The following is a 25,567-nucleotide window of genomic DNA, read 5'->3' as shown; positions in this document are numbered from 1 at the left end:
TTACATTACAGCTCAGACCAGCTTGGGAAGTTTACTTGATTTGTGCTAATTTGCTAGTTTTGCTGGTTAAGGACTTTTCAGGGTACTTAAATATCTTCAGAAGATAGACTATTATTCATAAAGCAGTTCTACAAAGAAAATGTCAGAGTTTTGTTACTTAGCATATATCCTCAAAGGGAGTCTGTGTCCTTGTTGGCATGCTTACTTTTTTTTTTTTTTTTTTTTTATTTTTTGCAAAGAAAACTGTCGTTTGATCTTATAGCTATCAACCTGGTTTTATTTTTATTTATTTATTTATTTATTTATTTATTTATTTATTTTTCACAGCAGGACTTTCCAGTGTTGAAAATCATAGAAGCTTCCCAGCTGGCACTTACTTCTTGTTACACAAGACGGGATACCAATGGTTCTGGTTTTCAAAATAAAAGAGCTTATCCTGACCACATCAGAATATCCAAGTTTTAGCCCCAAGCGTGTTTCCTAATTTTCTACAGGACCTTGAGAAATTTATCTAACGCCAGAGTCTATTTTCTCTCTTGAAATGTGAGGCTCATAATTCTCTTCCTTATTCCCAGAGTGGTTGTTATCAATTCAATTCAGCACACATTCATTGAGCATGAACTTGGTGCCTGGCACCATGGTGGGCTGAATGAGAGAAGAATCCTATTTTCTTTGCTACATGAGGCAGAGAGATACCGGCTTTGAGCGTTCTTTGAAGAGTAGAAACAACTATGCACAGAAAGACTGGCAGATGTTTGTGATTCTGGATTAGACCCTCTCGACTCTCCTCCTTCCAGAAGCATCTCATAAACACCTTTGGACCTTGATTCTGGAGTCATCTGAATGTCATCATAAAAAATGTCTACTGCAAATTCCCTTCTGACCACAATGCCATACCGAGTAATACTCACTTGGTGGAGAAAGGATGAATAAGCCTCCGATGTTTCAGACACTTGCAAGAGTGATGTATGCTATTTTATTAAATAGAGGTTTTGAATAAATAAAGGCTTAAAATTTTCACATAAGCTTTAATAAAACTTCATAAGGAGTCAATTAAGCAACTATCTGATGCTATTTGATGCAAATACTATCGAAGAGGCTGGGGAGGGCACAAAGATAAGCTACTGACCCGTCTCTTCCCATTTTCCGACTAGGCCAAGTGCCCCATTATATGATTTGTTGTGCCATGACTTATTTTGGTATTTTTTCACAATTGTAATTCATGTTTATTAGTAATTCATTTGTGAAATCTTTGTGGAAGCTCTATAAGGTCAAAGATTGTCATCTTTTTCACTGCCATATTCCCACTGCCTAATTCAACATTGACCCTTAATATTTGTGGATGAATAATTAATATTGTTGTGCTACCCATGAGTACTTCTGTTGTCATGGGGAGAAAAATATACCATCAATATTTGTGGATTGATGGATAATGGCTCTAGTCTGAGGGCATAAACTCTGAGACCCTGAGCACAAGGGACTCCAAATAAAGGGGTGTTGCTCTTTCTTACTCCAGGAATACCAGATCTGGTCCATTACTACATTCTGTACTGAAGGGTCTAAAAGACCATGTATAATTACAAAGTATATAGTGTAAAAAGGGATGTCATAATAAAAGAGAAGCTGGTCATATTTATTTACTGTGTGTTAAACATATCCAGATATTAGAAACTTATTGATATCTTTACACCAAATTTAATTGATTTCTTTGTTTAAAGGAAAATAGAAAAGTCATATTGAATAAAAGGTCAGAAATACCAGATGCTAATTTGGTGTCAGATGCTAAGAGAGAGAGAGAGAGAGAAATATACATACACTTTGCCCACAAATTCACTCCCACACATACCATATATGTGTTTGACTTTCTTCAAGATGGTAAGGTGTGAGATTACATTTACAACTTATCTGATGGTAGGTTCAGTGAACCTAAAAAAGCATTTAGTTAGAATTATTATATCAATACAGTAAACTTTTATTAAACATTAGGTATGTACCAGGCACTATGCTAGGTGCTGGGATACAAGGTTGAATGAGGGAAGGGAAAATCAGCAGTGGGGAATGTGGGGAGAAACAAGTTACTAAAAGAAGGAAGACTCACTGGAAATGATCGGTGTCCAACCAAACAGAGCAATCAAATACGGACCCTGAGTACTAAGAACAGGTATGGCACACCTAAATCTTTTAGAACACACTATGTGGCACTAATGCTAGACTACCAATCTGGAACACCCTGAATTTAAATAAGGAAATACATTCCATTATCCAGAACTCTTGAGCAATTAGAAAAATAAGATGAGTTCACAATAAATGCCCAACTCATTCCTGCTGCTTTTGTGAGTACAGTTTTCTCTCCAACAGCCTGGAGAAGGGTTCCCTCATGGAATGGATCTGAAGCCTGGTTACCACTATTAAATTAAAAAAAAAAACAAAAACTGACCAATAACTCTCCCTGCATCCGCCCCTGCCCTCACTAGTGTGGTATTGCTATTGATCCCCATTAATGATTTAGTGATTAAGGAGAATAAATTGCCTATGAATGCAAAGCAAGCTGAAAGGCCCCCAGGAACCCAGCTGAACATTCTTTTATCAGCAAGTACTGTATGTGCCTGTAATTTTCAACCCAGTGTCCCAAGCCACCTTGGGACGTCACTTCCACATCAAATGTGCTGTGTTTTCAGCATCTTGCTCACCATGCTCTATTTTGTCAACTTCTGACTTCCTCTTTTCTTATCTTTTCCACTTAGGCAATGGCTCTCTTTTTACCTACTACCCAATTACCAGACAATATTTCTGTGAGTCCCTTGTTGTGAATTAGCACATGCAAGCACAGAACTGGTTGGTTGTCAGGTTACAGTGCATTTGGTTGTGCGTGAGGTGCATCACTGGATTCCTTTTTTGGATTTTATGCCTCGGCTTCCAGGCTGGGAAAACCACCCAGTGAGTGACGTGAGGAGGTGACATCTTTCTCCCATTCCATAAAAATTCCCTTGGAGACCTCTGTGAGTAGTAATATAAGAATGTAAAAGGGTATTATTTTAAAAACTGGCACCAGAATTTTTCTGGAGGGAATGGTCTTGGGAAAGTGTGTAGTCCCCAAAAGTCTCATTGTTGGTGGAGCCCAAACAACAAAATTTAAAAAGCCTGCTGAACCGCTCTGCATGAGAGAAGAAAGACAATCTGGTCCCAAGAGAGGATGCAAGAGGAATTTGGAAACAAGGAGGAATGGGAGGGGAAAGAGAAGAGGCAGTAAGGCGAGGAGAGACTGGGATTGGGTTTGGGGAGGAGTTGGTGAAATTTTACCCGGAGTAAGTACACTCTCCTACATTTTGTCATTACTGTTTTGTGATTGGTCTGTAAACCCATGGTTCTCTAAGTGTGGTCCTTGCCCAGCAGCATGAGCATCCCTTGGGAATTGGTTAGAAATGCAGTTCTCAGGCCCCACCAGACATACTCAATCTATGGGTACTGGGCAGAAATGCTTTGACACGCCCTCCAGGCCATTCCAATGAGCTCCAAGTTTGAGAAGCAGTCAGTCTTCCCTCCTCTCATCCTCCACACCAAACTGCAGCCAATGTGTAGACACACAAATGTTCTATGTGACCTTTTTTGATGTTTCAGAGGCAGCACAGATGTTGGCACCGGGAGAAATCAGATTCTGGGAGGTGGAGATACCAACAAGGATATCCCCAAGTAATTTGCAGACATGTTTGGACATTTTCAGGCCAAGGAACTAAGGCAACTGTGGTGGTTTTCCCTGTGTTCTGGGGAGCAGGGAGGACCCACCTGTCTTGTCCCTGGAATAAGCCTGCTTCCCACCTCCAAACTCTCAGAACTTCTCTATCAAGCCTCCAATGCTCCCCTCCTTGCTTCTGGTTCTCAGCAGATGACTTTGCTTTTCACATTGCCAGGAAAAACAGAATCACAAAATGTGAACAACCTCATCCTCCTTCCACTGAATCTAGAAAAGTGGCACACTTCACCCATCTTCCACGTTGTTCTTGTCACAGTGGAGGATGGACAGCTCTACCTATCAAGGGCTCTTCACCTGATCCCTGGCTCCTACCCATTCAAGGATTTCATTCCTTAAATCAGTGCTTCTCAACCTTGGCTTTAAAAATCACCTGCAGGGGCACCTGGGTGGCTCAGTTGATTAAGCATCCGACTCTTGATTTCGGCCCAAGTCATGATTTCATAGTTTGTGAGATCAAACCCCACATTGTGCTCTGTGCTGACAGGATGGAGCCTTCTTGGAATTCTCTCTTTTCCCCTCTCTTTCTCTGACCCTCCCCGCTTCATGCTCATTCTCAGTCTTTCTCAAAATAAGAAAATAAACTTAAAAAAATTAAAAATCACTTGCAGACTTTTCCAAAAACCCTAAAGCCCATGCTACGTGCAAACCAACCAGGAGGTCTGAGACATCTTCAAGTGATTCCAATATGCAGCCAAGGTTGTGGACCACTATCCTCTCTCTGGGCAGTAAACTCATCTTTTCCTGATTTGTCTCCATCTCCAGAAAATTGTGCCTACTCTATGCTTAAAACAATTCTTCATTGACCTTCATACCCCACCTCTGTTTTGCAGAGAGTTTTGCAGAAAATGGCAACACCTGTTATCTCCACTTTCTTACCTCCCATTATACTGTAGCCAGCACCCATCTCTCTGGCTTCTGTCCCCATCACTGTGGTAAAGAAATCTTTCCAAGTTCCCCAGCGACTTCCATATTTCCACAATGTATGGCCACTTTCTGTCCTTATCCTATGTAACTCATCAGCTGTATTCCAAAGAACCAATTGCTGTTTTCTTGAATTAATCAATCATCCGGCTCTGTGACACCAGGCTCTTCTGATTTCCTTTAACCCCCTGGCTAATCCTTCTTGGTCTCCTTCTCCTTTGTCTAGACTCTAATTGTGGATGATACTAAATCCATGTTTGTTCTTTCTTTAAATTTCCCTGCTAGCTCCTGATAGTGCCCATATTTACATACCAACCTCACTCATTTCCTTGGAGCTCTAGATTCACTTATTCAAGTGCCTACTTGATGTTTTCACTTAGATATTCCACAGATATCACCAAATTAACATTTCTAAATATAATTCCTAGTTTCATCCTTAGATCTTCCTCTCCACTTCCCTCAGTCTTCCCAGCTCTGAAAATGGCACCACCACCAACCTAGCTGGTCATATATACCAGCCACCTAGAGATATTCTGGACTTCTCCCTTTCCTTCACCTCTCATGATAAACCTTCTGCAATTTCTGTTCTAAATCTAAAGTAGATCTCCAACCCATCCTTTCCTCCTCATCTCCACTGCCACCACCATAGTCCAGTCCATCCATCATCTTTGTCCTGGGTCACAGCCTCCAAATTGATCTGTCTAGTTTTATTCTCACCTGCCTCAAATCAGTGATACCTAGGGAAAGTCCCTCTGCTCCTTTTCTCTAATGCAGCATCGAGTTCTGGGGCTACATTATCTCTGGACTAGGTGACTCCTTCTGAACAGGGAAACCGGAAGTTGCTCACCAGGGATACAACTGAAGACCAAGGCAGTGATCAGGCAGTAGAAAGTTATTAGACTCTACACCTCCTGAATAATTCTCCTATAAACTCAATACATCAGGCATATGACTAACCCTTTTTATCTCTGGAAAACTGGCAACATAAGTTGAAATGCATGTAAATACGTACCCTCTGATACACAGGTGGTATAATCCAGAAAATCTGCAAACATACCAAATTTGGGGTAAATCGTATCATTTTATAAACCCCTTAGGGTGCTGGATAGTTACATGAAGTTATATGATTTTCTTTTCGTAATGCAAAGAAAGTCAATATCAAATTCCTAGTTTATTTGTTTTACAAATATGAAGTTTTGAAATGCAATTTTTTTTTACAATTGGCCATCTTCCACATACTCCTCCATTTCAGTCTTCTTTGCTAATTCCTTGCCTATTAGACCCCCCCAAATGCTGGTGTCCTGTAGGGCTAGATGCTATATCTTCTTTCCTCCCTGTATTTCCTCCCTATGTTCAGATTTACATCTCCCAGATTTGCATCTCTGATTCTCATCTTCAGATTCACATATTGAAATACATACTTGCCATTTCTGCTCAGGCATCTACAGTTATGTCCAACTCAACATTTTCAAAATCTTAGTTTGTCTCTACAACCTCACTCCCCTCATCTCTGTAAATAGCACCGCATCCCCTCCATCACAGAATGTTTTATATCTGGTTGACTAGATTACTGTAAATAGGAGTGCACCTTTGAATGGCACATGGCCCCAGTAACATCTCCTATTACCATCAACCTTGGACATCTGTCTCATAGATAGGATTATCAGGGACAAGATGATGGGGGTGGTGAGCAGGGAGTATAGGATTAGCTCAGTGCCATCTGCCAACGACACTTGAACTGAGAATTCAAAGAAAAGGGCAGTAGGATCCAGATTTATGTTATATACAAGTAGACAACATTGCTGTTCACTTATTATCTACCTGTAAATGCAGCTCAACCCAAATGCAACTCTCACAAACAATGGTCATTCAAAATCAGCAAAAAATGTAGACTTATTTGGGAAGACATTAGAGAGCAATACACATGAAGTAAGATAATGTGATAATCTGTCCTATATCAGCTTTTATAAGTTTCATTACCTTATTTCTTAAGATCTAAAAGTGCACTTTCTCCCCTTAATGCTGTTGCAATGTTTGCTTTTGCCTCTGGAACTGAAAATCAGCTCCATACCAAATATGAAGCAGGGGGCAGATACAGAAGGGCAGAGATGGTCATGGGGGGAAAATACTGTGTGTAACTAAGTTTTTAAATGGAATTGGGAGAAATCCTTGGACTTTGACCTATTTTATTTGAATATAACTGGATTAAGCTTCTGTAACAGACAGAAAGGAATACTCCAAATAGTAGTAGAGATTAAGTTGTATTATATTAAACTAAAGTTACATGTTTGTACATCCAAAGTTATGGCTTATGAAATCTGCACCCACTCTTCATATATACAAATTTATGGGATTCTTTTAACATTCAGGCTTTCTGTTCTTAAATTAGGAAGAGAGAGAAGTTAGTTTTACTACAGGCAAGATCAACTTTATCCTATTTTTCTGAAGCCAGAGTATATAGATCCTAAGAGTTTTGAAAGTCAAGATCAATAAGCCTATTTTGTTTACAGAATAATAGCATATACACAGAAGTGACACCATCGACACATCACTCCACAATTTAACTAATTGTGCAACTTCAGGCATTCCTCAATTATGTCCTGGAATAAATGTGTAGCAGCATTAACTTCATATACACAGGTTTTGTCCTTATATACATTAAGGACCAATTTCATAGTTTTTTCTGTCTTTCAACAATGCGAAACTGTGTGTATAGCAAAGGGACATATCTTGTAGAATAATTCTACTATCCTTCCAAAAAGAGATATACTGGAAAAATATGAACTATTTTTTTTTATGAGAAAAATGCTTGCCCCTTCCTTACCTTCACACCAAGGATTGAAGAGAATGTATGTGTCTGTTTCTGGGTTTCGGCTGGTGCGGAGAACGCCGTAGGGGGTCCAGACAGCAACATACATGCGGAATTTCCCCACAATGCACTCTGGAGAAGACTGGATGGACAGCCGGACAGACCTGTCCTCTCTCATGACAACTTTGGCCCCCCACTTGCCTTTCTGCAGCTGTGAGACGACAGGAACTGGGATGTAGGTTCCCTTGTTCTCCTGAGGGTAGCGACCTGTGGGAAGAAGCATTGAGATGATTTCACAAACCATTTTTGTTCTGACTCTGTCATCTTATGGCTGAAGGCTAAAATAATTAATTAGACTTGAAATCATAAGACTTGGGTATGAATTTCATTTCTGCTACCAAGTTGCTATGTGATGTTAGTTGATTTTCTGAACTTCTTTGACGCTCTGATTTGTCATGTCTAGATAAAAAAAAAAAGAATAATGATAATTACAGGAATTTTTGCTCGTTGGCTAGTTGATGAATTCAAATAAGATGTAGCAATAGTCATTTGGGATGCAAAAACATAACAGAGCTTATAGGGTACTGTGAAGTTACCATTGCCTAAAATGCTGCCCTCTAAAAAGTCAGAATTGCTATTTTAGGGAGATAGGCAAATGTTTTTGGGTTTATTCTGAATACAATTTGTTATATTACTTATAACAGGATTATATTTATAGGTTGCACATGTAGCCATTTTCACATTCAACTGAAACATGTGTTTATTGCCAGTCTCATTAGTGATTTAGGCTTATGTCATGGTCAAGAATTCAGGCTCCAGAGGCAAATTATCTAGATTTGACTCTTGGCTCTGCTACTTCCTTACCCTGGCAATTTCTGCCAAATTACTTGGCCTTTACAAATCCCTATTTCCTTCTCTGTTTCTTCATCGGTACATGAGGAGAACAATATTACCTAAGGATGAAATAAAATAACGCATGTATGATGCTTTGCCCATAATTTCTCATGCGTAACCAATCTCAGCTGTTACTTAAATAGAAAACTAAGATCCCCAAAAGCAAGGGAATTAAAAGCAAAAATGAACTATTGGGACCTCATGAAGATAAAAAGCTTCTGCACAGCAAAGGAAACAATCAACAAAACTAAAAGGCAACCAATGGAATGGGAAAAGATATTTGCAAATGACATATCAGACAAAGGGCTAGTATCCAAAATCCACACCCAAAAAGCAAATAATCCAGTGAAGAAATGGGCAGAAGACATTAACAGACACTTCTCTAAAGAAGACATCCAGATGGCCAACAGGCACATGAAAAGATGCTCAACGTTTCTCCTCATCAGGGAAATACAAATCAAAACCACACTCAGATATCACCTCACGCCAGTCAGAGTGGCTAAAATGAACAAATTAGGAGACTATAGATGCTGGAGACGATGTGGAGAAACAGGAACCCTCTTGCACTGTTGGTGGGAATGCAAACTGATGCAGCCACTCTGGAAAGCAGTGTGGAGGTTCCTCAAAAAATTAAAAATAGAGCAATAGCACTGCTAGGAATTTACCCAAGGGATACAGGAGTGCTGATGCATAGGGGCACTTGTACCCCAATGTTTATAGCAGCACTCTCAACAATAGCCAAATTATGGAAAGAGCCTCAATGTCCATCAACTGATGAATGGATAAAGAAATTGTGGTTTATATACACAATGGAATACTACGTGGCAAGGGGAAAGAATGAAATATGACATTTGTAGCAACATGGATGGAACTGGAGAGTGTTATGCTAAGTGAAATAAGTCATACAGAGAAAGACAGATACCATATGTTTTCACTCTTATGTAGATCCTGAGAAACTTAACAGAAGTCCATGGGAGAGGGGAAGGAAAAAAAAAGAGGTTAGAGAGGAAGAGAGCCAAAGCATAAGAGACTCTTAAAAACTGAGAACAAACTGAGGGTAGATGGGGGGTGGGAGGGAGGGGAGGGTGGGTGATGGGTATTGAGGAGGGCACCTTTTGGGATGAGCACTGGGTGTTGTATGGAAACCAATTTGACAATAAATTTTATATTAAAAAATAAATAGAAGACTAAGCATCAGGACATTTTACCATATTTTGAGGCTCATCACACTTTATATATAAGTTATCTCAGCATAAATGTTATTTCTCTTTATTGCTGTCATTTTAGACCAAATTGTTATTTCATGGTGTTAACCTCAAAACTAAATTTCACCATGGGCTCCTGAAAAACATGAAGGTGACAGCATTTTTTAGCTTTTTAGCTTATAGTTTAATTTATAGTTTAGTTTACAAGATAATCAAACATATAGATATTTTAAACTAGAGCAAATCTTTCATTTACAAACTTTTCCGAAATCTGTTAGATATTTAATTCTTCATGACTTGAAGAAAAATACAAATCAGGCTACTAAGTCTGTAATTTTTTTTTGATTGCAAGCAGAAGAATATTTAAGAGAAAAACCTATTTACTTTGCTTTATAGAAAACATGCAGAGGATTCTACATTAAAATGAACAAAACCAACGCTTTATTTGGGCCTCTCCAGTTACTGAGGTCTTAAAGGATTCTTTGGTAGGCATATTGTCAAAGACAGAGCATTCTAAGGAGGAGGTTGCATAAGTTAATTGCAGTGTAATTTTGTGAGATACTTAATCTTAATGAAAATAATATTCTACCCAGTGCAAGCCAGGGAGAAAGATTAGAACCCCAGTGCTTTGCTATGTGTTAGGGGTTATCAGTTAATCACCACTCAGGATGGATATTATCATAAATTCAATAAAGTCTTAAACATGGTTTGCTGCCAAGATGTAACAGTGTCGAGGTGGTGTTCTTGGGAATATATGGAGCTTAGTCTATGGGAATCCCGCTCATAAATCCTGCCAGAGCTGCTTGTTCCAAAGGCACCTCCATCTCTGTATTTCCTGGGTAGGTTCCTCTTTGTGCCTGCTCAAACTGGGGTGGTGGGGAGGCTGAGGCTGCCCTTTTCTCTGAAGGCGTTGTTGCTCCCTGGAGACCCCATCACTACTGTAGAGTAGACATCAAACACAGTTTCACCAGCTAAGTGGAACCATAATTCATTCATTACAGGGGCTCCTGGAAGCTGTTGTCACTAAATACTGGCTTGGATTTAGAATACACAGTATCAAATACCATACAAGCTCATAAAAAATAAATGTTCAGAGATACAATCTATGTGACAATGACAGACTTAAGTTTTGTAAAAACAAACAAACAAACAAACAAAAATGATAAAAGGAACGTTAAAATGTATTACATAAGAATGCTCCTTTAGGAGTATAGCAACGAAGTAGGAGAATGTCTCTGAAGCCATGTACTGTGTGCTGTGAGCCTCAACTTTGCACTAACACCCACTTCTGTTAGGAACATTGAAATAACTAAGATGATCACTATTTCCATTATTACACTTGAAATTATGATTTTGAAGACTCCTATTAATTTTTTAAGGTTTATTTTATTTTGAGAGAGACAGAGAGTGCATGTGAGTAGGGGAGGGACAGAGAGAGAGAGAGAATCCCAAGCAGGCTATGCACAGTCAGCACAGAGCACAATGAAAGGCTCAAACTCATGAACCACGAGACCATGACTCCAGCTGAAATCAAGAGTTGGATGCTTAACCCACTGAGCCACCCAGGTGCCCTAAGACTCATATTAAATTTTACCTATCAAATTCATGGCATAAAAAAAAAGTAAAGAAAAAGAGGAGCCATGTTTATTCTTCCTGGCTTTGGATGCAGTCACGACCTAATGTAAAGACTAATTTGTTTGAACATTTTTCATTCATGCAACCATATCCCCTACCATGTGCTAGACGTTATTCTCAGTACTAGGAATACAACAGTGAACCAAACAGACTGCTTTGCTCTTAGAGCTTGTAGTCTATGGAAAAAGCCAATGCTTGTGCTGTTTATTACATGCCTGTTACTGCTTTATTCCTTATATCAAACTATGAGAAGGAAATTATGATCATCATCCTAACTTGACAAATCAAGAAACAGGGCCATTAAGCAATCTGTCCAAGTGATGTGGCTGGCAAGTAGCGGGCTGAGATCTGAACCCAACCAGTCTGGCTTTAGAGCCTGGGAGTTTAATCACTAAGCTGTACGGCAGTTGTATGTGTAGAAAATGCTTTGGAGCTGGTGAGAACTATGTTCAGATTCTGACACCACAATTCACTATAGACATCCCTTTGGGCCAATTGCTTAATTGTGAGCCTCCACCTCCTTGTCTCTGCGGTTCTGGAAATGGAAAAAAAAAATAGATTTTACAACATAGTGAAAGCTTTACGCTTGGCGCACGGTAGGGGGTGGCTCAGGAGACATTTATTGTTTGTGTTTAAATATAACCGCTACTGGAAAGTAAAGCTAGAAGGAAGAAGAGGTGATTCCCACCCTCCTTCTTCACATGTGAAGGAATGTGAATGTTCTAGGGAAAGCCAGTTATTTTTGTGGAGGGAAGTGTTGTGGCCAAGAGGAGAGCAATGCAGCTGGCTTAGACCCTGGCTGCGTGATCATGGCACTTACTTGTTGTCTCTCATTTGTTCTGTAAAATGGGATAACAGTGGTCATCGTTTGTGATGGGGAAGGCAGCTCAATAAATGGCAGTTATTGTTATACTTTCCCCCATTGCCTCAGGCTTTCTTATTCCTATAAGTGATCCTTCCTTTGCTCCAGGAGCAGGAAGCCAGGATTGGGTTCATGGACAGTCAACCTATAGAACCCAAATCTACTTTCAAAGGCCAGTTCATTCCTGAGTAAAATACATTGAGCTGAGTAATTTTTCTGTCAGGGGAATACATACAGCTCACTCTCACAATCAATTAAAAAAAGTAGCATCATTCATTATTGACCAAAAAGCCTTAATAATTCCAGAATCATCATATAAGAATCACCTGAACCCTGTCCCTCACTCCTAACTCGTGATTTTCCAAATCATTTATGGTCACTGTCATCTTCATTTATTCATGCCTTGATCAGGAGCTGGCAAGCGATGGTCTACAGGTCAAAGGTAGCTTATGGCCTATTTGTATAAATAAAGTTTCATTGTCACACTCTCACTCATTTGAGTATTAGTGTGCTAAAACAGTAGAGTAGGGTAGCTATGACAGGGACCATATGGTCTGCAATGCCTGAAATATTTACTATCTGGCCTTTACAGTAAATGGTTGCCAACCTGTGACTTAGAGAATTTTACATTTTTTTAATTTAAGGAGTGATTTATTATAGACACTCAGCATCTAATACTGGGATCTAAGAAGAAAAAAATATCACCTAGTTTTTCCTTCCAAAGAGAAATATATCACTAAACCAATAGTAAGCATCTGAACTATTAGGTCAACATTTAGTTTCCTTAATACCTCATAGTTAAATTCCTCACAGTCTTATAGGGTGCTGAAGACATAGGAAGCTGGTTGTGATTTTTTATTGATTTCACTAGACATAGCTAAAGTCCAATTTTATTACTGTACCAGTTGTTTAGAGTTGTTAAGGCAGTTCATATAATGATGAAAATAAAGTAACAGGAAAGAAGGTTTATTTCCTGGGGTCCTTTCCTGTGAGGGAATTTTTGCAGATGGGAAACTGAGGCTCTATGAGGTTGTCACTTGGAAGACATCCATATAACTAGGCGGAGGTAGACATGGGGCTCAGACCAAGATATTTGCACCGTTAAACCCATTGTCTTTTCTCTGCATCATGTCGCCTACATGGAGCTAAGGGGGAGGATACTGAAGGTCTTACAAAATAATAATAATAGCAATGTATCACTATTGCTCATCAGTTCTAACAAATGTACCATATTAATGTACAACGTGAGTACAAAGGAAAACTAGATGCAGGGTTTATAAGAACTCTCTGTACTATCCTCATAGTTTTCTTTAATCCCAAGAGTATTATAAAATAAACTGCTTAAAAACAAAGATGAAGGAAAGATAAGAATAAATTGGAACATCTGAAGAGATATGAGGTCAAAGGACAGTGAGGGAATATGCCATGGTGTAGAGAAGGGACGTGAGACCGAAACATGAATCCAAGGGCTTAACAACCAACTGATCATCAGAAATAAGACCTGCTTGCAAAGAGGGGCTGCAGGCTATAATGGATTTGAGTCAGTGGTATTAGCGACTGAAAGACAAAGGGTAAACAATACTGCTGATACGGTCAGGCCAGGTGGCACCAGACCAGTGTATGGAAGCAAACCTGGAACAGGTAGTGAGTACATTCATCCCAAAGGAAGGAAAAAAGAGCCCAGATTCACAGACGTTTTCCTATTCACTGTATGGGAGAGCTGATTATTAATGTGAGACCTGACATGTCAATAGTACCGCAGGGTCTTGTCGGCTGCTCTATACAACATGTTTAATTCTAACTGTAATGATTTCAATGACAGCTCTGGGGGAGAATTTTCTATGATTGAGTTGTGAGTGAGGAAGTTGTGACAGAGTAGTATTTCATTTCACTAAATAGCCCTTCTCACCCCCAGGAGGTAGCATGTTTAAGAGACCACAATCAGGCTACAATCCGGAACACCCATCCATCAACATCCATGACTGCCCATCAACTATCCTTGGCTAAATCTGGATGTGAACCTCAGCCTTACACAGGTGATCACCATGCACATTTGTTGAAAGTGTGTAATGCTCAGAGAGTTGGTTCCCACACCCCTCCAAATTGTGACTTCTCTGTTGAAAAATACATGAGCGAGAAAAATAGAAGTGGAAATAAAATATCACAGAAACTATTCTAATTTTTCTTTTAATAACATAATCTTTGGAATTGGACTACCCAACCATGAAAAATACAATTACCAATTGCATTTTTTCACACTTACCTAAAATTGGTGCCATCTTCCCAAATGATCTAGAAATTAACACATGCTCTTAGTTTAAGTGCTTGTTTTCATTTGTAAATTGTTTTTGAGGCCACAGCAATACTATTTGTAAGGCAAAATTCACTTGGACCATATGTCTAGATTTAAATGTCCCTGTGGATTCTTTAACCTCACTCTCTCCTTACATATACATGAGTGAATACAGAGAGATGCACCTAACTTAACACCCCCATTCTGAAGCCAGGAGGAAGAGGGTGAACATACTTAGTTCCTTAAGATTTCATTTTTTACTAATGTTGGCTTGTTGGTTCTGAGTTTTTTGCATGCATTTGTCATATTTGTGTTATTCACATAAAAGACAAAGAGAAATCCACCTCCAGCTCAGACTCAGTCCTATGTGCCCTTGGGGAAAATTTGCTCTCAACTAGTCATTGCACAGACCAGAGAACCCTCTTCATGCAAAGCGCTGCCTAGGTAAAATTCCAAGGAGGAACAAGTTGCATTTTAGAAATTCATTTTTTAGTAAGTTAATGGTGTGGAATATTTTTATATTGAAACACAATGTACTATGTGGTAATTAGATTCCCAGGTAGTCCAGGAAGGCCACTAATCAGCATATAGTATGGTCAGTATGGTTGAAAATTATTGCTAATAGAATTATTCTGATTTCACTTTGCTCAGATCTAGAACCGGGAAGAACATAATCAGCCAGAAGGAGGAGTAGGCACCTTTCACTGAAGAAGACATGCCTGTCAGCTACTTGCCCTTGACGCTCTGAAATGAAGCTCATATCTCAGGACACCCCTGTTTCTCTCATCTCTTGGGAAGCTCATCTGTGAGTCAAGTGACCATAGTTGTGCTCCATCTATGCTAGACTTAGAAGTAGCAAATAGTAAGACACTTCTGGTCGTTCAAGGCTTAATTAATCACCTGAAAACCCCAGAAAAACCTTTTTCTTCATATTCACTTAGATATCTATTTTTCTTATGCAACTAAAATATTATCTTACTTGTCTTTAAAGCTCCCATAGAATACCACAATGCCATGCACCAAATAGGTGCCCAATAAATGTCCCCGGGACTGAATTGAACATTTTCACGAATGTCAGGTCCCATTAAGAACATCACAGAGACTTTAGAAACTCTGGAATGAGACGCCTGTAGCAAGCCAGCTGTCAATTTCAAGCATCCTTCACAAAAAATAAAAATTTCTAGTCCAAAACCTTTTCCTTCAAAGGGTGTTTTCCATTCACATACAAATATGTTTTAAGCTGAGCTCTGACTCCACCTAACTGCAGACTTTCTTTAATAGTGAATTCTTAGAAGAGGATCATCTCCAGGGAACATATGAATATATCATGTCTCCAGCTGGGAAGGTAAATTTCATGATGTTAATTCATTTTTCCATTTGATTCATTTGTTTTTCCCAAGACGCACCTTTCATGCTCAAAATAATCAATCTATTTCCAAATGGGCCCTGGAAGTGTTGCTGTGGCAACATGGTGTATGTGGCAGAGCTGGAAGCAAGAATACAGTAGCCTTGCAGAGGGAAGCAAACCTTGTTTTATCAGTCTTGGGATGGAACAGGAGCACACAGGGCCGGGATGTACTTTTAGAAACATCAGGTTACCAACTACAAAAACAAAACACCACCACAAAAAAAAAAAAAAAAAAAAAAAAAAAAGAAAGAAAGAAACAATCAAAAATGGCACAGATTCTTTTGTTCAAAATCAAATCATTTCATCAAGGACCTCAGGAATTTGCCCTATTTCATATCTTGTCAGTGGGAGAGTTTATACATATATTTTCAGATATTTCCTAAAGAAAGGAAGCTTCCTGGCAATGTTTATTCTGTGGCTCCAGTAAACTGGGGAAGGATGGGGAAACTTCTTGAGGACAGAGACTGAGTTATACTTAATGTCATATACTGAGTGGCATGCAAGACGCTTGGAATATAGTAGGTGCTCAATAAACATTTGGTAAATTGAAGATAGATACACTCTTCAAGGAGGCTTGTTTACCTTAATTTTATTTTACGTTTTTTTTTTCACTATTTCCTACGTCTTTTACAATCTTTTTGGGAGTAAGATAAAATTTTGTGAAATAACCAGCACTGTGTTAGGATCTTTGAGTGACTAAAATAATGATAATTATAATGGTAATAATAATAATAATAACAATAATAATAAAAGCTACCTCTTGATGCAGACCACCAGCATTAAGAAGTACATATCTTAGATGGTCCAGCAAGGCCAGAGCCTGGCCCAGGGGTCTGCCAACAACACAGAGAGGAGCCAAAAAACATGAGGAAAAAATCAGAGAAAACTCAATTGTATTGAAATATAAGGATTTCCTCATCTGTGAAATAAAACTCCAGGGGTCCTGCAACAAAGTATTGACACTCACTGTAAACGTGCCTACAGTATGCCAGGCTTTATCTAGGATTGTTAGCCATGAGGAACAGTGAGTGGCAGAGCTTCTGAAACATAATCTTCACAGCTGTTGGGTGCATTGGAAACCCAGAAGAGGAAGGGGCTGAAGGTGCTATGGAAGTAAGAGAGGATCCCTCACAGAAGGTGGCTTTGGGATGGAATCTTAAAGATGGACAAGGTGGGGAGGAGCCTTCTTGGCAGAGGGAATAAGGAAAATGCGAGGCATAAGGGAATGATGAAACCCCTGTGGCAGTAGAAGCAGTTGACTTGGGCAGGGTAAGAGCCAAAGGGACCTTTGATGCTGTGCAAAAACATTAGGCTGTGTCCCAGGAGATGGGGCAGGAGCCACTGAGAAGCTCTAGGTGGCCTCATGAGATATTCACATTAGGAAGATCAGTTTGGCTGCAGATGGAGAATGGTTTGGAGGGGACAAGCATGGAGGAAAAGCATGCAGAGGGCTGCTGAAGTATTTAGGTAAAACATGATGGTGTCCTCAGGGTGACAATGCCTAGGTCTGGCTAATGACCTAAAGAGGGAGGATAAGTGGATGGACGTAAGGTAGAAGCAGAAGAAAGCAATAGAGGCTTAGCCAAGAGTGAGATGGGTGGAGCGAAAGGTGACCCTACGTTTTGGTTATTCTTCACTCAAGAGCTTCTGACTGCTACTGGGTGCCAGGCACTGTTTTCATTGCTGGGCATACGGCTACGAGTAAAACATCATCCCCTCTAACCCTGACTCATGACTAAGCTGCAAGACTTGATGAGCATGATGCTTTATAAGGGTCTGCTCCAAAAATCAGGCCTGGTGTGGTTAACTGCCATACAGACTTACTCAATAACTAGTTTTCCGGAAATTCCCTTAACCACATGGATGTGTGCCTCATCTGAGAGAAGACGGAATATTTTTAGTCTTTGAGAAAAAAAAATCATGAACATAAAATCTCTACAATTTAGATGAGGTAGGTTATAGAACATAACACTTTGTAAGATTTGTTCATATTGCTGATCCAATTTCTAAGGAACAGGAGGATTGGAAATCAGAGAACTTGGATTTGAGTTCCAGGTTGTCCACGTGGGAAAGAGAACTACTGTTTGTGCTTATCTACTGTGCCTGTTGACCACCTGTTTGTTCTCAGACCCAATGCCACCCCACCTCATTCTGGTTCTACAGAAAATCTTATTCCCAGGCTCCTTTGCCCTCTGGCTTTTCAGCAGGTCTGTCCCCCCTTCTCTCTCTGCGTCTGGAGTTGCTGAATCCCCTCAAAGGCTCTCAGCTCCCATTGGGCACTGCCATGGTTCCAGTTCTCAGGGATGACTTCTGGGTTCTGGTAAGACCTCCTCCTCCTCCATGTGCCTCCAGCCCCAGGTGTCGGGGGAGGTTTCTGCTGTCACTAATTTCCAAGATGCCTCACTGTGACTTCACTGTAACCAATTCCTTTGACTAAACTTCCATTGCTTATAAAACCTAGAGAAGTTTCTCTTGTGCACTCTGAACCCTAACTCTGCTTTGTGTGAGATATTGCACTAACACTCTGTATTGGCTTTAACAGTTATGTCCATGTAATGTCTGGGGAAACTGGGGCTCAGAGAACTTAAGTAACTAGCTATCAATTGCAGAACAATGATTTGAACCCAGGTCTGTTTGGTCTAGCACTCAGGCCCGGGGAAGCTAATCAGCCTCTCAATCAATTTCCATCGGTAAACTAGCTTTATACAGGATGAGGTTTAAATAATAATGTGTGTGAAGGGCATGCCTTGGGTTGAACAAATTATTATTTTTCTCATTATTCTATAGTGTCTGATGGCCACAACAGAAAATGAAGTTCATTAAACTTATATTTTATTTTTATTTCTGAGCATGACCACATGGGTAGTGAAAAAGGTGGCTGCTGATGTGGCATGGTTCAGAGATTTATTCACAGGCATTTACCAAGCACCATTTAGGTACCAGGTACTAGACAGTAGATACTGAGAACAGTGATGTCAACACAGGTTCATGGGGCATACAGTTTAGTAGGAATAAACAGACAATAAGCAAATCAATATATACTACATCAATGGAGGTAAATGCCATGAAAAAGTAATATAAAGCAATTAAAGGGGGCAGAGTGTAATGGGGTGGTGGTGCTGATTTGGAGAAAGTGACCACGTAGGACTCTCTGGTAAGGTGAAATTTGAGCAGAGATGTAGGAGAAGTGAGGAAATGAGCCGAGCAAACATCTGGAGAAGAGAATTACCTTAAGTGCAAAGGTCCTGAGGAACATGATACTCAGCATGCTTGAGGAGACTATGTGCCTGGAGCAGAGGGAACATTGGAGAGAATCATAGGAGATGGGGTGAGAGAAAGAGCGAGCCAGAAGATCAAATAGAGCCTTGAAGGCTGTTGTCAGGACTCTAGAACTGACTCTGAGTCAGAAAAGAAATCACTAGAAAAGACACATGGTCTGCCTTAAGTTATTCTTAAAAATCACATTGGCTGCTCTGTGAAGACTGTAGGAGAGCAATTAAGATGATAGAAAGACCTCTTGACTTCTCAAAATATTCCCACTTTGCTTTTTGATCATGAAAATACTTCCAAGAGAGGACAAATTAGAGATAATGCTAAAAATGTTTATATCCCTGGGACATTTGCTTAAATTCATGAGTGTATGATATGAAACCTGATTAACGTACCTTTCCTAAAAACTGGTTTCACAGCTGGAAGAGAACCGGATGTTAAGAATAGGGAAACTTGCTCATAGAAGATGGTATAAAAATGTGGAAGTACTTGAAGTACAAAGTCTGTCTACATAACAACTGTTTCTAGGGCAATTTCTAGTCCTTCCCTGGCATGAGTTTAAACAAGGCTCTGTTGCTCTACCAATTCACCGAGGTTTAAATCCTTCAGATTCTAGTGATGTCAAGGACAGAGATAGGATGTTGATGTCACAATGTTTAATTTATTGTACCGTGCTGGATTTCAGGGTTTATAAACCAAACTGCATACCAGTTTTTGTCCTCACTCTGTTAGCAACACTTTCGGGGGAAAAAGGATGTTTCCACATTTCTTAGGGTTCTGCCACCCTCAAGCTGGGCTCTGGAAGCCCAGTGCAGGTTTGGAGGGGGCAGAAAACGCACTTTGAACTGAAAGTGGGGATCACTAACCAGATTCATGACAGCTAGCAGTTTTAGTGCCTACCTCCTTCACATTCTCAATCAACTTCAGGAAGCAGGCCAGAAGGAATTCTCTCTTATAAGAACTAAATCTCCCTAGCAAATGGCAATTGCATGGAGCCAAAGCTCCCTTTGTTTGAGTTGTATCCATCATGTAAGCGGACTGAGACTTGGGAGCCTTACGAGAAAGACTGATTTATTTACAATAATGGCAACTGGCTTAAAAAGCAGTTGTCATTAGCCAACAAGGATAAGATCAAAAGTTTAGCTGAATATCTTCCAAGGAAAGCAGACCTCTGAAGAAATTTCCACTAAAACAGTCAATTCTTGCTAATAATTTAATATCAAAAATGATGGGAATAAGGACAAATCATTGGTAATCTAACAAAATATTTGTCTGTCTTTGGAATGCAAATATATGAATGCAATTCATAACAGCAAGTGTTAGATGAGTTTGCATTGCCAGAAATTAAACCAATTGCTGATAGAGCAAAAATCAGCATAGAAAAATATTCTAGGCAATAAGATGCAGTCCATTTGGTATTAGTCTGCAGGTGGATGTACATACTCAATAAATGTTTATTCAAACAGATATTTATAAATTGCTTACTATGAGCAAATTAATATCATTTTACTGGAGTGACAAAGGTAGGTATACGAGATGTATATGATACATTTCCTGCATTCAGTGAGTTCATAATCAAACATCCAAGTTTAGGCTGTAATTTAAGTCAGAAAACTAATGCCACATGACGGTAACAGACCTAGAGCAGTGGATCAATGGTGGAGTCAGGAACGACTTTATTAAAGACATAACAACAAAAATAGAAGTTGAGGGATGCGCAAAAAGAATGACATGCACGTTGCATAATTATTAGTTCTTATGTACATTTAGAAGTGGATGATCATTTGCTTACTAGAGATGTTCATAGTTGTGTAACGAGCTAATCACTGCTTGCATTTAAAAGCATCATAGGGGCGCCTGGGTGGCGCAGTCGGTTAAGCGTCCGACTTCAGCCAGGTCGCGATCTCGCGGTCCGTGAGTTCGAGCCCCGCATCGGGCTCTGGGCTGATGGCTCAGAGCCTGGAGCCTGTTTCTGATTCTGTGTCTCCCTCTCTCTCTGCCCCTCGCCCGTTCATGCTCTGTCTCTCTCTGTCCCAAAAATAAATAAACGTTGAAAAAAAAAAAAATTTAAAAGCATCATAAAAGTGGGGTGCCTAGGTGGCTCAGTCGGTTAAGCATCTGACTCTTGGTTTCATTTAGGTCATGATCTCATGGTTCGTGAGTTCCAGTCCTGCATCAGGTTCTGTGCTGACAGAGCAGAGCCTGCTTTGGATCCTCTCTCTCCCTCTCTCTGCCCTTCCCCTCCTCCTGTGCACTCTCTCTCTCTCTCTCTCTCTCTCAAAATAAATAAATAAACTTAAAAAATTATTTACAAAACAGCATCATAAAAACAATTGCACTCAAGCCTGGTGTTTATGACAATGACATAAATCAACTACATAAGTGACTGTGAAGAAAACCATGTTTAAACACAAGGATGTAAAGGAACCACATTCCAGGTTGGACTACTGGAGCCCCGCCTAGAGATGCCTGTGGAAGAAGGCGATTGTTCTTGACATCTCCCCATGGCCCAAGATACTCCAGTCTTCTGTCATTTCCTCTGCCAACTTGTCACCCACTGATTTACCTAAAAATTTTTAAATAGCGGTAATTGTCAAGTATCTCTTCACTTGTGGACTGAAGGTGTACATGGTGTACATGTTGGTCTTCCATGAATGACACCCGTCCTTTGGAAAATGGCACAATGAGGGAATTTTGTCTAAAACATCTGTCTATTCTTGAACTCCAAAGTTTAACCCCAAACTCAGGGCATGTGCTCTGAAGTTTCACACTGTCTTCTGAATGGCCAAGAAATCCTCACTTTGGGACTTTCTCTGAGCCTGCCTCCCCAGCAGCTCCTAGTGGCCAAACATCTCCATGCTATACCCAATAAATAGCCATTTGGCCATTCATCCTGGGGCATCTGGTCTCAGCTAACAGTAAATAGCAAGAGCCTAATAAATCTACTCTTGCTAAAATTGTAATATCTGATAAAACTAATTACACTCCCTCCCACCTCCATAATCACTCTTTATGGAAATAATTCCCTTAGTTGAAATCCATTCACTGCACACAATTTGGAGAGGGAATGGTTATCTGTCTTCACCTCCCAATCAGTGGATCCTGTGTCCTTCCAAGATCTTTCCAGAATCTATGCCTGTCATCTGAATTCTACTGATTCCTCTCTGAGGGAAGAGATTAGGCAAAAGGAGCTTGGTTAAGATATTAATACACCTTATTCAGTCATTGTCATTATGCCTAATGTCAAAATAATATATTTGTGTTGTTTTAAGCCACTAAAATTATAATAATGTTTTGCATCAGCAATAGAAAGCTAAAAGAAACACAAAGTACACAGCTGGCATTTTGTGAAGATTCACTGAGCATCATTCTATGAGTGGTATTATTATCTGTCTTACACCATACTTACTCAGGTCTCCTTGGGTATGAAATAGGAGAAACCTCAAGGATGAGAAACACTATGAAGGTCGCAGGGGTCAGGGGCCAGGGGTCATCATAGGTATATCATGGAAGCAAAAACAATAAGTGAGATAAACCTAGATTCGATTGGAAAATATTGACAGGAGGTAAAATAGCAGTGAGCATACACAGGACCCAGGCTGTGATTTTTAAATACTATTTTCTTTTAAAAGGAAGCAGAGCTCTTTGAAGAAATGGTTGATTTCAGGGCGGGGGCAGGGAAAATATGAGATGAGCTTGAGACATCTTGTTGTGCCAGAAAATAAGGAAGAAAGGATACTGAAGCCAGTTGGAAGAGCTTCCAACTGGCAAAATCTAGGACAATTTGAACATCAAATTAATTAATGATAGTAACAGATTTAAGTAACCTGTTTAATTAAAAGAGGAAATCATGAATTCATACGTACGTCAATCAATCATTGTATCAATAGAAATTGTGATGAATAGAAAACATTTCATAGTCTCAAGGTACTTTATTGTAAAGTACTTGTTAACTACAAAGAGAAAAAACAAGAACTTTGCAGCAGGGAACCCTGACAGACACCACAGTGTTGGGTTCTGAGATGTGCTGCCCAGAGTCCCTTCAGAAATGACAGACGTATCTTCAGTTGCTGGGAGTGATGCCAGAAAATGATCCTTGGTGGGTCAGGTCTTTTTGGGAATTGCCTAAGCTGAGAAAAACTGCCTATGAAGACCTGTTTCAGCTCCATATCTCTCCATGGGATCAGCTGTGGCCTTTGTTAGGATTGCTCACAGCTCAACCTCTCCCTCTAAGTATACCCAAGGGCACTCCCTAATTTCTTTCATACTGATTTCAAAGTCTACTTCTTGTGGAACCCAACTGCTATAGAATGAATGCTGGTATTCCCATCCCCCAAACTCTTATGTTGAAATCTAAACCCCAATGTAATGGTGTCTAGAGGGAGGCCTTTGGGAAGTGACTAGTCCTTGAGGGTGGAACCCTCATGGATGGGAACAGTGCCCCTATAAAAGATCCTGGAGAGCTCCCTTACCCATTCCACCATGTGAGGACACAGTGAGAAGACAGCTGTCTGTGAACCAGGAAGTAGGTTCTTATCAGACACTAAATCTGTCATCATCTTGATTTTGGACTTTTCAGCCTCCAGAACTGTTAAGAAATAAATGTCTGTTGTTTATAAGCCACCCAGCCTATGGCATTCTGTAGAGCAGCCCAAATAGACTAAAACACCAACCTATGACAGTGCCTTAATCAAGTGATCAAAGTTAACATCATCAGTAACGGGACGTGTAAAAAAATTACATGCAACCAGATAGGATTCACTGAGAAGAACGCAAAACGCTTCTGTGTATTACTGCCAAAGATGCATAACCAGATTGTAATCACGAGGAAACACTAGACAAACCCATATTGAGAAGCGTTCTACAAAATTACTGCCTTGGAAGTCCAAGAAAGTGTTTCAAACTGAAAAAAAAACATGACATGACAACAAAATTCAATATGTGATTCTGCATTGGATCCTCTTGCTATAAAGGACATTATTGTGACAACTGGTGAAACTCAAATGGGTTCTGAAAAATAGATGATCACAATTTAATAATGTTAATTTCCTGATTTTGATAGCTATATAGGAGAACGTCTTTGCTCATGGGACATCGGATTGACACCTCTCTAATGGTTCTGAAAAAAAGTGCTTTGTAGTGTTATTGTAAATTTTCTGTGCAGTGTTTGTTTCCAAATTAAAAAAAATTGCAACAACAGAACATGTTGTATCCACTGTTTGCACAATTATCCACATTCTTCCTTTCTTTCTCCTCCTCCTTCTCCTTTCCTTCTCTTTCTCCTCCTCCTTCTCCTCCTCCTCCTTCTCCTCCTCCTCCTTCTCGTTTCCTTCTCTTTCTCCTTCTCCTTCCCCTCTTTCTCCTTCTTCTCCTCCTCCTCCTTCTCTTCCTCTTTCTACTTTCCTCCTCCTCCTTCTTTTCCTCCTTCTCCTTCTTCTCCTCCTCCTTCTCCTTTCCTTCTCCTTCTCCTCCTCCTCCTTCTCTTCCTCTGCTTTCCTCCTCCTTCTCCTCCTTCTCCTTCTTCTCCTCCTCCTCCTCCTTTCCTTCTCCTTTTCCTTCTGCTCCTCCTTCTCCTCCTTCTCCTTTTCCTTCTCCTTCTCCTTCTTATTCTTTTTTTTGCCATCAGTGACATAGATCTTCCAGTTTGCTATACTGAGCAATATTTGTGAAGCTTTCTTTCTCTGGAACACCAATATCCATTCTCCAAAAGTATGTGCTGAAGGAATACCCTCCTGGCTGCCTTATACCCTGTTAAAGCCTATCTTTAGCAACAGGCAAAATACAGCCTTTCCCTTAAGAAGCATCAGCTCTAGGAGAATACAGAACTGAGTGATTGGGAGCAAAATATCAATGAAGGGCTCAGCCCGTTGCATAATGATGCAACCAGAGTCCAAGTCCAAAACAATCAATCTGGGGGTGGTTACTCAGTAAATCCATGAAATAGGGATGATGGAGCACCCAGAAGGCCAGGTATACTGTGTCATATAAATCTAGGGGAAATGAAGCAGAGAGCAATAACAGACTTCTTTCTAACTTCTGAAGATGATTACCTTAGAGTTGTGCCCTAAATAATCAGGACTACAATTCTTTTTCTTGAAGTTTTATCTTGGTGGTTATAAACACAAATGCTGTCTTTATGAATCATCTTTATTTTTAAAATTTGGCTAACACTCCACTCAAGTGTCTTTGACATGTTTAAAGCAATTTGTTTCACAAATATGAAAGTTAGAAAAAATTGAAATGACGGAAATGAAGTAATGGAGACAGTGTGTCATTTTCTATCACTTAGAAATATGTTGCACAAATAAAAAAGTTGTTTGATGGAAAATGCCAATCTAGCTGTTTCCACTACTTCGTTTCCATCATTTTAGTCATGGGAACTTTGTTTTTGTCTCTTCCTGTGGAATTAACTGCCTCAGAATACTAAGGGCTCTTGCCTACCTGTGTGCTAATTTTCTGGTGCACTTTACTGCATATATGTCAACCGAACTTTGAGATGCTGGACATCAAATGTGGCTT

General features: G+C 39.9%; 1 protein-coding gene across 2 annotated transcripts in view; it reads right to left on the bottom strand.

Annotated features, from left to right (window-relative positions):
- F13A1 (coagulation factor XIII A chain) overlaps window positions 1-25,567 on the bottom strand; it is a 165,198-nt gene that overhangs the window by 109,412 nt on the left and 30,219 nt on the right. For both annotated transcript variants that reach the window (XM_025917200.2, XM_086706357.1), the window contains exon 4: window positions 7,497-7,748. In XM_025917200.2, coding sequence (XP_025772985.1) covers window positions 7,497-7,748 — 252 coding nt within the window. The remainder of the gene's footprint in view (window positions 1-7,496; window positions 7,749-25,567) is intronic.

The sequence above is a fragment of the Puma concolor genome, chromosome B2 (genome assembly GCF_028749965.1).
Source record: "Puma concolor isolate L17-30 chromosome B2, mPumCon1.1.hap2, whole genome shotgun sequence".
Taxonomy (NCBI): Eukaryota; Metazoa; Chordata; class Mammalia; order Carnivora; family Felidae; genus Puma; species Puma concolor.
This window is presented reverse-complemented; position numbering and strand designations above follow the sequence as displayed.